Source organism: Melozone crissalis, unplaced genomic scaffold, assembly GCF_028551555.1.
Source record: "Melozone crissalis strain CALT ecotype California unplaced genomic scaffold, PUWL_Pcris_2 ptg000018l_1, whole genome shotgun sequence".
Taxonomy (NCBI): Eukaryota; Metazoa; Chordata; class Aves; order Passeriformes; family Passerellidae; genus Melozone; species Melozone crissalis.
The window spans coordinates 36,259,588-36,272,813 of NW_026535796.1; the positions used below are offsets into that span (position 1 = coordinate 36,259,588).

At 37.6% G+C, this 13,226-nt stretch overlaps 1 protein-coding gene across 22 annotated transcripts in view; it reads left to right on the top strand.

Annotated features, from left to right (window-relative positions):
- The window catches only part of NRXN3 (neurexin 3), an 869,162-nt gene that overhangs the window by 756,085 nt on the left and 99,851 nt on the right, over window positions 1-13,226 (top strand). For 9 of the 22 annotated variants that reach the window (XM_054275717.1, XM_054275718.1, XM_054275725.1 and 6 more), the window contains 2 exons: window positions 966-1,055; window positions 7,302-7,609. In XM_054275717.1, the coding sequence (XP_054131692.1) occupies window positions 966-1,055; window positions 7,302-7,609 (398 nt within the window). Of the gene's footprint in view, window positions 1-965; window positions 1,056-5,942; window positions 6,000-7,301; window positions 7,610-13,226 lie in introns of all 22 variants that reach the window. The other 13 variants (XR_008482993.1, XR_008482994.1, XM_054275710.1 and 10 more) reach the window with 2 other exon arrangements.

The window sequence follows — 13,226 nt, forward strand, 5'->3', positions numbered from 1 at the left end:
TCTTTCCCAGCACCATCAAACTGAGCTGCTCCTTTCTACTAGAGGTTCCATCTGACCTGTGCAATTTTCCAGTAGCTAGGGAATTTGGACAGAGGCTTTGTGTGAATCTTGTGCCTCTCTGTGCTGTGCAAGTAATAGGAGCTTTCCACCAAAGCACACTTTAATGGATGAGTCTGTTATCCATCAACATGGAACAGTGGAACTGTAATTGCTGGAATTTACATTTTGGCCAATTTCTGCTTTTATTTAAATTAGTTTTTAAGCATTTGTTTTATTCTGGCAACAGGCCCAAGTCTTCGGTAACTGAAGTTTTCCCGTGTCCTTAATTAACAGTTCTTCCTCTTTTCAAATTTTACTTCTCTTTTTTTCTGTTTATCTTTCCTTTCTTAGGTGTTTGGATTTTTTTTTTAAACTAATTCCATTAGATACTTTGGCTTCGATTTCTTATATTTTCTTCCTTTCCCTTTTTTCCTGTTTACTGGTTTTCTAGTCCTAACACATGTCTTTTACCAGTGCAAGAAGGTTTTTCAAATTTCTACTGTGTGTTTACGTGACTGACATATTGAGCCATGTCCATATGCAGTGAGATCCAGAGTCTGATCAGAATGTTTTAACTCATGGCACTGAGTTCACGCAAGGTCTCACATTGCAGACAAATTGCACATGCCTTCTAACCAATTTGGATAAACAAATACTCTGAGGAGAATCTGAGAATCTTTTTTTTTCTTTTGTAGACTTTAATTTCTTTGACCTTCCAGAACCTCAGGCAATTGGATGTACAACTATTCTCCACTCTACTAAAGATAAATCTCTCTCTTTTCAAATATATATATATATATGTACACATGTGTGCACTTATTTATCTATAGCTAAATAAGGTCATAAAAAACCCAAAAAATCTAGGATGTTTTAACTATTTCATTGACTTTACAGATTGTTTTTAAGCTGTTTTTTAAACTTTAAAGGCAACACTGATAGTGAACGGTTCCAAATGGTAAAACAGAAAATCCCCTTCAAATATAACCGGCCTGTAGAGGAGTGGCTGCAGGAAAAAGGTAACAGTCATTAAAACTTTCATTTTAAACCCATTTGGTTCTAAACTCTCATTTTTAAAGCCTGCAAATAAATGTTTCTTAAATGATAATCGCCTGCTGCATAAATGAGTGTTTTAATTTTCATTATAATTTGTGTCAGCTTCCACCTGCCATATGTTGATAAATCATGCTATAATACATTGCTATTAAAATGCAGTTAAAGGGACGAAATTCTAAGCTTGCTGTAATAGCAATGACAAACAAGCAAAAATTCAGGAGATGATTTCTAAAAAAAAAAAAAGCCAAATGAAGAAGAGTGAAGAGCAACAACATGTATTATGGCAATTTAACCACTGCATGATTTTCCTATTTTAATTTGGGCTTGAGCTACATTTATATCTTTTTTATTGAAGTTTTCTTAAAAGATTTTCAAATCTACTTGTAAACCACTTCCTTTAAGTTGATTTTTCTCATGAGTCTGATTAGCCACTATGGCTGTTTATTTCCTAATTGTATTAATATAATTAAATGATTTTTAAAAATGTTGTAAAGAAAACATTTTTTAACATTTTCATTTAAATTACAGGGAGGGAGACAGAGAAAATTATTGTTCTGTTGCTTTTATGCTATGTCTAGAGTACAGGTTGAACAGTCAAATGATATTTGTCTAAAATACGTCTCAAATTCTTAGTCTAAGGCAGTGCCACTTAAGTTTGTGGGTTTGCCTGGAGTAATTGGCCTCAGTTCAACAAAAAAACTTGTTAACATGAATAAGTCCAGATGGCTTGAGTGAAAGTTCTGCATACAGTCCATGACCTTTTGAAATGGGACTTGTGTCAGAACAGTAATTTTTTTTTTCTTGCAAGGAATTTGGAGATGTAAAAATAAACTATCTTGGATGTAGAACCCATTTTAAAGCCTGTTGAAGGTAACAGAATAACTTGCTGATTTCAGTAGAGCATGAACTAGGCTCTTGGTAATACAGTGGAGTTAAAGTCAGGAAGATTTTCTCCCTCTATTAGTAAATGTGGTATTCAAAACCAAAACCCCTGTAACTGACTCCTTGCCTTGACATCTAGACAAAGCAGAACACAATCTTCTCTTGCTTCCATTTATGAAAGTACAGCTAGTAAAAGAGGGTGACCTTTGAACTCAGGTTTTGCATTTTCTGTGCTGATTTAGACTATGGTTATTAACACATTTTCCAGGAAGGAAAACCAATCTCTTGTCAGACTGGAAAAATATAATTTATGTTCTGTTTCAAATTTCTAACCTCAGCTGAATTAACAAATTGATTTATCCAGTTTGAATTAAGGTCAGGAAGGATGTGGCTAAATCCAGTCAAAATATTTTCATGTGAAGGGCCTGATCCTTCAAAGTGTTGTGCGCACTCAGTTCCTATTAACTCCTATTAATGAGAGCTGGCAGTGTTGCTCACTTTTCAGGTTTGGTCTACAAAGGTGTAATGTTTAAAACTAAAGCTAAGGTATTAATGAAAAAAGGCAAAAATATTTTTGTAACCAAAACAGAATTGGTTTTTTATCACCAGTACGTCATACACAGTTAATTCAGCTAAATTGTGAATAAATTTAAATAAACAGAAAATGCTATTGAGTCTCAGTGGGTTGCCCTATTAATTTACAAGATTAAACTAAAATAGATAAATAAAGTTTAACACTAAAAAGAAAATAATTTTGGTAAGTCTGAATTGCTAAAGTCCCTTTAACACTAAAGACAATGATTGCCTCAATTTTGTTAAAACAGATGCATGTCTAATTCCTTGATGCAATTCATGTGCTTGAGAAACCCATCTCTTTTTTTTTTTTTTTTCTTTTGGTTTGGTTGTGGGTTTATTGGTTTTTTGGTTTTTTTTCATTTTTGGTTTTCCACAAAATCTTTTACTTTATGTCACAGCTTCTACAAGTTTGAGCTTAAGAGCATGCCAAGACACTTTCATTTGTAATCCATCCTGAAGTTTTGAACTGAAGTCTATCTTTTGTGGATATTGATGCTTTGTTAAAAGACAATCACACATGCACTAGAGTCTAAAAGAGACAATATTTGAGTCTTCAGGCACTCTCAAAGCACTGGATGTGGTCAGGCTAGAAGGATAGGGCTATGTTTTTGCTAAAGTGAAGGGAAATTCAGTCTTTTCATTATGTGTCAGGGAATGAAATTGCGCAGGGTAGCATCTGAGACAATGTAACTTGGTTGTTTCATTCCAAAATAGACATTTTCAGCAATACAGGTACCACTCAAATTAAAAAAATATAAGAATGAGTAATTTATATAGCTGTTCACCAGCCTGCTCATCCATCTGGTCATCCATCTAACAATTAATGTAACATGGAAACCTTCTGTCAGAAGATTTTACAAAGATGGTGAGTGAAAGGGTAGCTTCAAAATGGAGCAACACAAACTGATGGATGGAGGAATAGATTCATCAGAGAGTCAGCATGTATAGAATAGCTGTCTTGCCCATGTCAGTTCTTGGCTTGGGTGAGGTAAGACGAAACACTTTTTGATTGACATTTTTCAATGCTGTAGATTTGGTCTTCTTTTGGTACTGCTGTGTTATTCATGATAATGAAATAGTTCATTCTTGGAAAACAAATATAACACATTATCTTTCTGAAGTGGCATCACTATTGGCTTTTGAAGGGCTTTTAAATTCTATTAATTAGTTTAAAATAATTTTAAGAGCCCAGGTTTACAGTCTGGAATTGCATGAGTAATAAGCAAAATATTAAATGCTATTAACTTCATTGAGATTATGTATGTGAATATAAAAAGAAGTGTTAGTCTTAAATTGTTCAACTTCAGTAGTCATAAATCCAGCAGATTTCCTTAGCGGAATACTTGGTGTCTGCTAAAGCACAGATGCTACCTGTTCTGCAATTGAATGAGCTAATAAAGACCCAGAAGCATCTCATCAAAAGGATTGATCCCAGAAGTACTTAATTATTCAAATCTCTCTTACCTGTAAAGTCTCCTTGATGTAAGTGGCTGTACTTTTGAAGCAAGTACTATTAGTATGAATTAGGATTTGCAAAATCAGGCCCAAAATCTCTTCTAGTGCTATGACAAAGTTGCACTTCAGATTTCTCTGTGGTATTTTTAATTAGAATTCCATTTTCCAAATGAAGAAGACAATGAGAGAGCAAAGAAACAAGAGCCTGAACATTCAGAATGCTTACAAAACACCTCATTATTTTTCTTTAGTATGACACTAATATAGCAGTAGGAAGAGTTCTCTGTGGAAAAAAAAGGACTGCAGAATTGAATTACAAACCTAGTAGAATTTACTAATATAAATAGTTCATCAATAAAATCCAGTGGCCAAATAAATTTTACTTGGGGGAAGTAAAAGGCTTCATCTAAATTTCATTCAAAGAATGATCAGAAGAGACACATGGTGGCAAAATTCATATTCTCTCCAAAGATTTTTCTCATTCCATGTTCATTTCCCTGATGTCTTTACCATGCACATGCACACCATCTTAGAGCAAAGAAGGAAGATTTTCAAGTAGTAGGTGACTGCAACAAGTGATTGTTCTTTTAGCAAACACATTTTTAGTGTGGTTTCCAGCATTAACCATATGGTGCGATGCATGAATCCTGATCTGGAAAACCATTTAACAGTGAAGACTCCAAAATACAAAATCAAATTTCTTTTTTTTTTTTTTTATTTTTGCTGGAAAAAGGTCACCTCCTTGATGTACACTTTCTTTTAACATTAGAAGATGTAGATGAAGGCCCAGAATTGGAGACATGGTCTCTTTTTTTCAGGCTTAATATACTTAGTCTACCTTCTTGCAAATAATGCAAGAAATATGACAGACGTGAAGCTATGCTATGAGCTTAGGTTAGAATAGTTGATATCCTGAGCTGAGTCATAATCCTCCAGTAAAAGTGAGAGAACCCCGCTCCTATTCTTGTCTGGGGAGCTCTCCTACCTGGAGAAGCAAAAAATTTTCCTTTATCACCTTCCACCTTCTTCCCTTTGGCAAAAGATAAAAAAGATAGTAAATTAATTCAAGGGAAGAAAGAAATGGAAAAGCAAATGGAAAACTGAACTGACCATTATCTTCCATCTGTTTTTAGGGATAACATCTCAAGATTAGTGAAATAAGTCCCTTTACTCCTAAGTCCCTTCTTTACTCATCTTTACCTCTATCATGTGTGAGATGGGAAGAAGGGAACAGCTGCAAGTGACATGTCTGAGTTTTTGGGGGCAGGGACAATATGGACAGGACTATAGTGCTGGAGGGAGGGAACATATTTAGAGAAATGATGTAGTAAACTTCTTACTACATATCCCTTATAAAATCCAAAGCACAACATGACAGAAAAGAAAAGCAAGGTCTGAGGAGATGGTATGGGACAGGAGTTTGACCTTCTACAGTGTACAGTGCCATTTCCTCTAATTCAGACAGGAGCTGGGCTGAGAGAGATTAATATCTTAACAGATGTTGTTACTGGGCCCTATTTTTGTCATAGACAAGAGTAAAGGCTCTGTTTGCATTCTGAGGATGTGTGGCTTCAGTGCATGTTTATTGATGTTTAACAGACACATGTTGCCTCTGGCAAGTTTAAAACCTCCTGAGATGCAGAACATCGCATCAGGTGTTTCAACACTTTCCAGGGGAAGGATATACCCCATTTTTATTTCTCATTTCTAATCAATGCACTTACTCCACCCTGTCCAACTCCTGATTTTCCATTTACAAATCTGAGAGTGAGGAGCACAGGGGATGTGCAGCCAACCTCCACATGTCTGTGTGTTACACCTCTCCATATACTGTTGCTTAGTTAGCTAGGGCCCTCTTCGGGGACAGGAACTACTTTCAGATACATTTCTTCTCTTGTCCCCATTCTCTTCCCCATGGTCCATCCTGTCACCATAAGATGATGCTACACCGCATCACCACTTGGCTTCGAGACCTGCCACGACGACCAAAATTGGTGAGCTCCCCCATGTATTTTGATCTACTCTAACCACTGGCTGTGAAGGAATGAGCAGTGGATATAGGTTCTGCTTTCCTACGTGGTGGCATTCTGCACTGCTCATCAGCCTGGACTAGGCAGAAAGTGGCAAGTGAAAACTGGGTAGTGGGATTGGGATTGGAAAATATATTTCAAACTTCATAAAAATGGAAAAGCGCAAGATATTTAAATGATGATTGACTTGAAGCTGCATTGATAACCCTTCTGAGCAATGTCCAGTCTGGTTGTCTGCTAATTCAGCAGATTTCAGGTGGCATGCTCCTAATCTTTTGAGGAATAGTGAAATTATAGGCACTGCCTTTGCACTTCATGAAGCAATTTATTTCTTAACATGGTAAACCTGGTGCAGCCTGGGACACAAACAGTATTTATAGAGCAGTCCAGGCTGAATGTCATGTAAGTGTCCTGCAGAACTAGGTGAATTGGCAATTGTTACTAGATTTATTTTTAATAATTGGGTTTTTTATTACATATGGTATTGGACCTCTTGTAACACCCAAGATGTGACCTCAACTAAACCACATAACCCTGCCTACATTTGAATTTCACTGTCTGTAGAGTGGAGTAAGCCATTCTGGGGCTTAACCATCTGAAGCACTGTTATCCTCACTATTTCAAAAGCTTTGCTTTTTCAGAGACATCAGAAATGTTTGTGTGTGTTCTTTCTTGGGTTTAGATTTTCAAGCCTTCATAACACAAAGTTTGCAGGTGAAAGATTATGACTGATCCTATCATAACACTCCTACTTAATTCTTACATTGCTTCCTTTTTACCTGATGTTTTACTGGTTTTAAGCCAACCCTTGAAACCTTGGCATTGTTAAAAGTGGCTTTATGAGTTAATCTACTGCTTTAACCAAAAAGTCCAAAAGGACGTTTATTTATGGGCTAAAGCTTGACAGGTATTGCAGTTTGAATTGATAGTACAAAAATAGCCACATGTTGAAGTCCTATTTGTAGTTTAAAATCCATCCAATCCTAAAAGAACAGGTTCAGATTTCTCAAGATCCTCCAGAGTTTTTATGTGTGAGCGGATGTTTAGGTATAAGGTTCAGTTTTCGGTATTCATACTTCCAGGCTAATCATCCTTATTAATGACTTTTAGGCACCACACTTCCATACTGTTTCTCTACAGTCATCATATACACTCCCAAGAATGAATCTACTTCTCCTTTGTCCATCACTTCGGGCCAGGGCTCAATGTAGTATGCAAACTGGAGGAAATGTCTGTCAATAATGTTATTCACCCCCCCTTCACTAGGACGACAGTTAACGATCTTCAACACCCAGGCGCAAATAGCCATAGGAGGGAAGGACAGAGGGCGTCTCTTCCAAGGCCAGCTCTCCGGGCTCTATTACAATGGCCTGAAAGTGCTCAACATGGCGGCAGAGAACAACCCCAACATTAAAATCAATGGAAGCGTCCGACTCGTTGGGGAAGTCCCTTCCATCTTGGGAACAACACCCACAACATCGGTGCCACCGGAGATGTCGACGACAGTCATGGAAACCACAACCACGATGGCGACCACTACCACCCGGAAAAATCGCTCCCCGCCCAGCATCCAGGTGAGTCTCTTAGTCCTCTCCATTTCCTTCAGATCTTAATTCGTCTTGCTGCTCATTTGTAAGTTCATGGGAGCTATCTTCTCTGAAAAATGCTCCGTGAAACTCTTTGTTTTAAAAATGTCCTCCTGTATTGGACACAGGACAAACAGCTGGCTGAATTGTTGTGGCACATACCTGTAAGAGTGGGAATGGATTTTGCTCCTGATCTCGTGCAATCCAATTTGTGTGAGATTGTTACAATGTGAACAAGGTTTTAACTATGTTTCAAAAGTTCCATATGTGGGGAAATGTATTCTGAAGAGAATTACGCAGTTTAATGGGAGGTGGGTGTATGGTTATTTATTATTATGACAGGATGAACTGCTGCAATAGTGAAGTTCATAATGAGGAGAAAAGCAATGGAGCATTACTTCCATTTGAAGTCATTTTTTATTTCCCTTTTATAGCCTTCCTGCAGAGAATTTTGAAGGAATGCTATCAAGATCAGTTTCTTGCAAAATGTAGATGTTCCAACATAGAGTATTCCCATCTATTTGGTAAAAATTATTCCTAACTAAAAAATTAATTTCAGATTATCTGACTTAATTGTGCCAAAGTAGTTATTTCAACCCTTAAAATGCAGTGGTTTTGGAACCACTTTTGTGGCAGCCGGAATATGGTACTGATTAGAAATAAACACCTTAATTGGCTGTCCTTGTCTGTGCAAAGAATCATGTGACTAACCAATCTGAGCTGTGGATTATTTATTTCAGCAGTATGCTATCATGTTATTGTGTTACCAACTAGAATGAAATGTGTTTTGAAATCATTAGAGAGATGGAGCTGCCGGAGTCTCTAGCTAAGGGTCTCTAAAATGAGTAAGGGACTGGAGCATTTCTTGTATGAGGAAAGGCTGAGAGCTGGGACTGCTCATCCTGGAAAAGAGAAGGCTCATGGTGGGGGATCTTAACTGTGTGTACAAATACCTGAAGGAAGAGTGTAAAGATGGCAGTGGTGCCCAGTGACAGGACCAGAGACAATGGGCACAAACTGAAACACAGGTCTTTCCCTCTAATCACTGGGAAACATTTGTAACTTGAGGGTGACTGAGCATGGGTGCAGGTTGCCCCAAAAGGTTGTGGAGAGTCCATGCTGTTAAAATTCAAAAGCCATCTGCACATAGTCCTGGACAGCTGACTCTGCTTGATCCTACTTGACCAGAGGTTTGGACTAGGTGACTTCCAGAGGTCCCTTCCAACCACAGCAATTCTGTGAGGTATGTCTGGCTCCAGTGGAATTTACAGCTATTAGAGTAATTAATTCCAGGATGAGGTTTAACAGTGCCTGCTTTGGTACTCTGTAAATCCAGGTGGCAACATGACTGGGATTAATTGAATTATTAGCCTCACACACCCAGTAGGTGATTTTATAAAATTATAGCTAAATGAGGGGAAATTACCCTATGTTTGGTCACTGTTTGTCATAAACTTTTTGAGAATTTCCTTCTCTGCAGTAACTAGTTCTAATTTTAGAGAAAATATTTGTACAGTTACATCTCCAGAGTGATAAAGTCTGTGGTTCTTATCCTGCCCTCTATAATTTTTAAAGGCAGCAGAACTGTGTTTAGCTATACCAGTGGACAGAAAATGGCACTGGACCTTTATGGGCTGGGTCAAGCTGGAAATGATGCTGGCTTGCCTGAAAAGGAACTCTTTCTGAAAGCTTCCTGCCTAGCCTACGTAGCAGTTCACTCAGCCTACAGAGACCACTGTGTGCTGAAAGAGCATCAAGAAGATTTAATAAAGTGTCAAAGTGCTTCTAAAAACATGGTTAGAGCAGCGATTTCCTGGATACACATGCACCACAACAAATGGCCTCATCTCAGCTGATATTAAAGCAATAACTCTTTGACACTTCATGCTACCCACTGAAAGAAAAATAAAGGTCAATATGTACCTCCATTACAACTTTCTGCATTTCAATATTGGGCCATTTTATCGCTATTGCAGCAGAGATAGCTTGGCTTTCTTCCTTATTTTTGGTGGAATTTGATTCTGTCTGCTTAAGTTGCAGTATCTGTGTGGTGAAAGTGAGAAGAAATTGTCTTTTCCTCTTTGGGCAGTGTCTCCAGCCATGGTTTTTCAGATGCCTAATGGTTATTTTATCTTGCTTGTGTTCAACATCACCATCATCAAGCCTGCTTACAATTTTAGATCTAAGTGGTGGAAAAATCTAATAGAGCAAGTTTACTCTTTGGGAAGCATAAAATATAGATACCTAAGGCTATGAGAGATACAAATACAGTTAGTTATACCTTGTTCCAGATTTTTCTTTTCTGCTCAGATATGAACAGTTATTCTTTGCTTTCAAGGCTGTTTAAAGTTTAGCCTCTTCTGATTCCGATCAGCACGATTCAGGCACTTTTTGTTCACTTCTTAGATTTGATCATAGGAATCTTTCTGCTCCCTGATACCATACAAAAGGCAATAGCAGGTTATTTTTCCAATCCCATTGAAACTTTTTTGTCATCATGATGCATGCCAAAAAGTAGTCAAAAAGTTAGGCTGATGATGGTCTAAGATGACTGTTTATCAAGTCAATCAATGTTGTCACATTTTTTTGTTTTATTATCCATGTTTCTGTATCCATGTGTAGTATCTACTTTTATGCTAAGATTGCAGACTCCTAGGGTTCAAAATGTACTTTTTATTCTGCACATGCACGTTACTTGGCGCAGAACAGTTCTGTCCAATTGTAAAAGTACCTGGCATGATACAAATTAAAGTGAAGCATCTAACGTGAAATAGCACAAATCACGATAAAGAATTATAGGAGTTGTTAGGAGTATCTGTGCTACTTTTATTACTCATGTTCATATGTAAGTAACCTAAACTATTCCTTTTTGAAATGCATATAAGCCTTGTGCAGAATATCAAGGCAGTAATCACAAAGTGTTACAAAATCCAGGGGAATTTCAGAAGAACTTAGATTTACATATCACTCATTAAGAAACTACAGAAGAGCATGATAAGTGCAAAGATATCTTCTGTTTGTAACACACACCAAGCCACCTTCTGCAGTTAGGTAGTCTGAGTACTGACAGAAGTATTTTAGAGCACAGTTAGAATAAAACAGCTGGGAAAATTAAGAGGTTTAGAAATACACAGTACATGCTCAGGCCTATGATATGCATTAACTTTTGAAGATCTCAGACATAGTATATAGTTTTGGACAAATAACCAAGATAAAGAGAATTGAGAGAAAAATATTACTGGAAATACCCAGTGGCACTGAAATTAGCATTTAAATTGTCTATAAATTTACACTAAATTTCTGCAAGGCAGTAAAACTCAAGGCAAAGGAGGACAGCTAGGATTTGAGTGAGAAACAGGTGAGATATATGGCTGTATGCTATACTGCTGGGAATGTTCCTGTGATTCAGAGAAGGAAGTAGCAAGAGCTGACTCTTTTTTCTAACTGAAAATAAGGGAGAGAAAGAAGTTTTGACTTATGTTTGTTCCAGTGAGTTGCAAATGGTGGTTGTGCTCCACTGCCACAAGAGGAAGCACTGATTTGACTTTCTCACACATGGTTTTGTCCTGAATTTAAGTACATTCTGTTCAGAAGTGGTATGTGCTGTACTAATTTCTTGCTGCCTCTCAGGGCCCTGACACATCAGACTCTCCTGTGATGATAATATCCTCTCAGAGACTTCTGCTTTGCCACACTAGTCACAAAGGCCTGAAAGACAAACTGCTAGCTTTTCTGTGTCATACGGTAAGACGTCATGCAGACTGCTTCTGCATGAGAGTCACTGTGCTGAGCCACACTGCAATCTTGCAAGGCTGTCATGCTTCTCACAGGGTTACTTCATTAGTTAGAGGTTCTGGAATCCCTATTTGTCCCTATATGCTGATTTAAAGAACAACTTCAGTTATTAATGAAGTACTTCAGGGATTTTTTTTTATTTGGGATTCCTCTGTGAAAACAGGTTAGAGTGACACTCATTCCCTTGTCTTCCTTCCATGGCAGCTGCTTGAGTGGTCAGAATTCTCTTTTATGAGTCGCTGTTCAAAGCTCTTTAGGAGACTCTCCATTTGCTTTTATGTGGCTCATTCTGTCTTTGTTTCCGGCTGGGTCATTCAGTTTTCAAACAATTTGTGTGGAGTTAATTACTAAAGCTAGTCTAGAGATCATTCATTGTGATGCACATCTTCCATTCCAAACACACTCAGTTCATCAAATCCAAGTGGAGAACCAAGTAATCTCCTGGAGGCCCTAGGGCAGGTCCCTCATAAGTCTGGTCTATGGCATGGATGGCTGAGGACCCAAGATCAAAACATTTTTTTGTGAAAAAGAGATCAGAACCTGTCTGGGAGGACAGATGAACTTATGCTCTCCATGAGGAGCCAGAAACTGTGTGCTCTGTAACATAGCCAGGGCATGACTCAACTTGTTGAGATGCGGAAAATGACACTTGCCTAACTGTTCAGACTATAACTTGTAGGTGACAAGAATAAATTACTTGTGGATGTTTTCAGCTATGATCTTAGAGCCATAGAATGACAGTTCATGATTTATTATATGCAGACTGTTCTCTCTTGCAGACTGTTCTCTCTAGAGAGTAGAAGAGGAGATCTTCCCATTATCTATATGGAGAGTCCAGCCCATTGTCATGGCTTGGAATAAGGTTCTCAACCTTTATTTTTAACCATTAGGCTTTTCAGCCTTCTAACTGTGTTCTCTCTTGAGTGTCCAATAATCTTGATTAATGTCTTTCCATAACGTGCAGCTCCCGGCTAAATCCTTCCTTACAGTGTATATCACAAAGGAAAATAGCACAGAAGATTTGTCAGTCTAATTAGACTTTCACTGTCAGTAAGACAAATAAAATTGTCTCACCCTTGGTCTTGCCTAGGTACTTTCTTTTACACTCATAGATAATAATTTGGTAGGGAAAGAAATTGGCCTTTAATTTGGTTTTTGCTTCTTATAAGTCACTAGTGACATTTTCATCCCAAGACTGCAAAGCTCTAATGAAAAAAGAGCTTTTGATGAGTCTTTGCTTTAAAGACTGACTTCACTGGCTCATTGGCACAGCCAAGAGTTACGGAGTCTGGCTCTTATCCCTTTCTATCCGCTTCTTCCTCCATTATTTTTTTTTGTTTCAGGAGACCAAAGCTCCAAATGCTTCAGAGTGGAATCCCTTCTCCTATACTACACTCTTGCATTTCTGCAGTGACATTCACAAAATGGCATTTACTTATTCACAGTCAGATCTCTTCTGTAAATGGTAGTGTGCTTTGAGCAGAGAAAGAAAGCAGAGTTTGGAAGCAAGAATCCACATGTTGAAAATTTTCATGCAGGCTATTGTTCATGTAGGTTACAGTTACTAATTCAATAATACCAAATGACTTCTAAATACTTTACAAATATGTAATTGAGAAATAAATTTAGTGCACACTGAAATATAGAATCTTTGGTGTGTAATGTAGTAGCTACCTAACCAGAAATATGTATATGATATGATAATGTTCTGTATGGGAAAGGCACAAAAATATTCTCCAAGTGAGTATTAGATGTCCAAATGATATGCTGTGTTTAAATTATATTTATTGATGCTGTTTTCAGGATACTC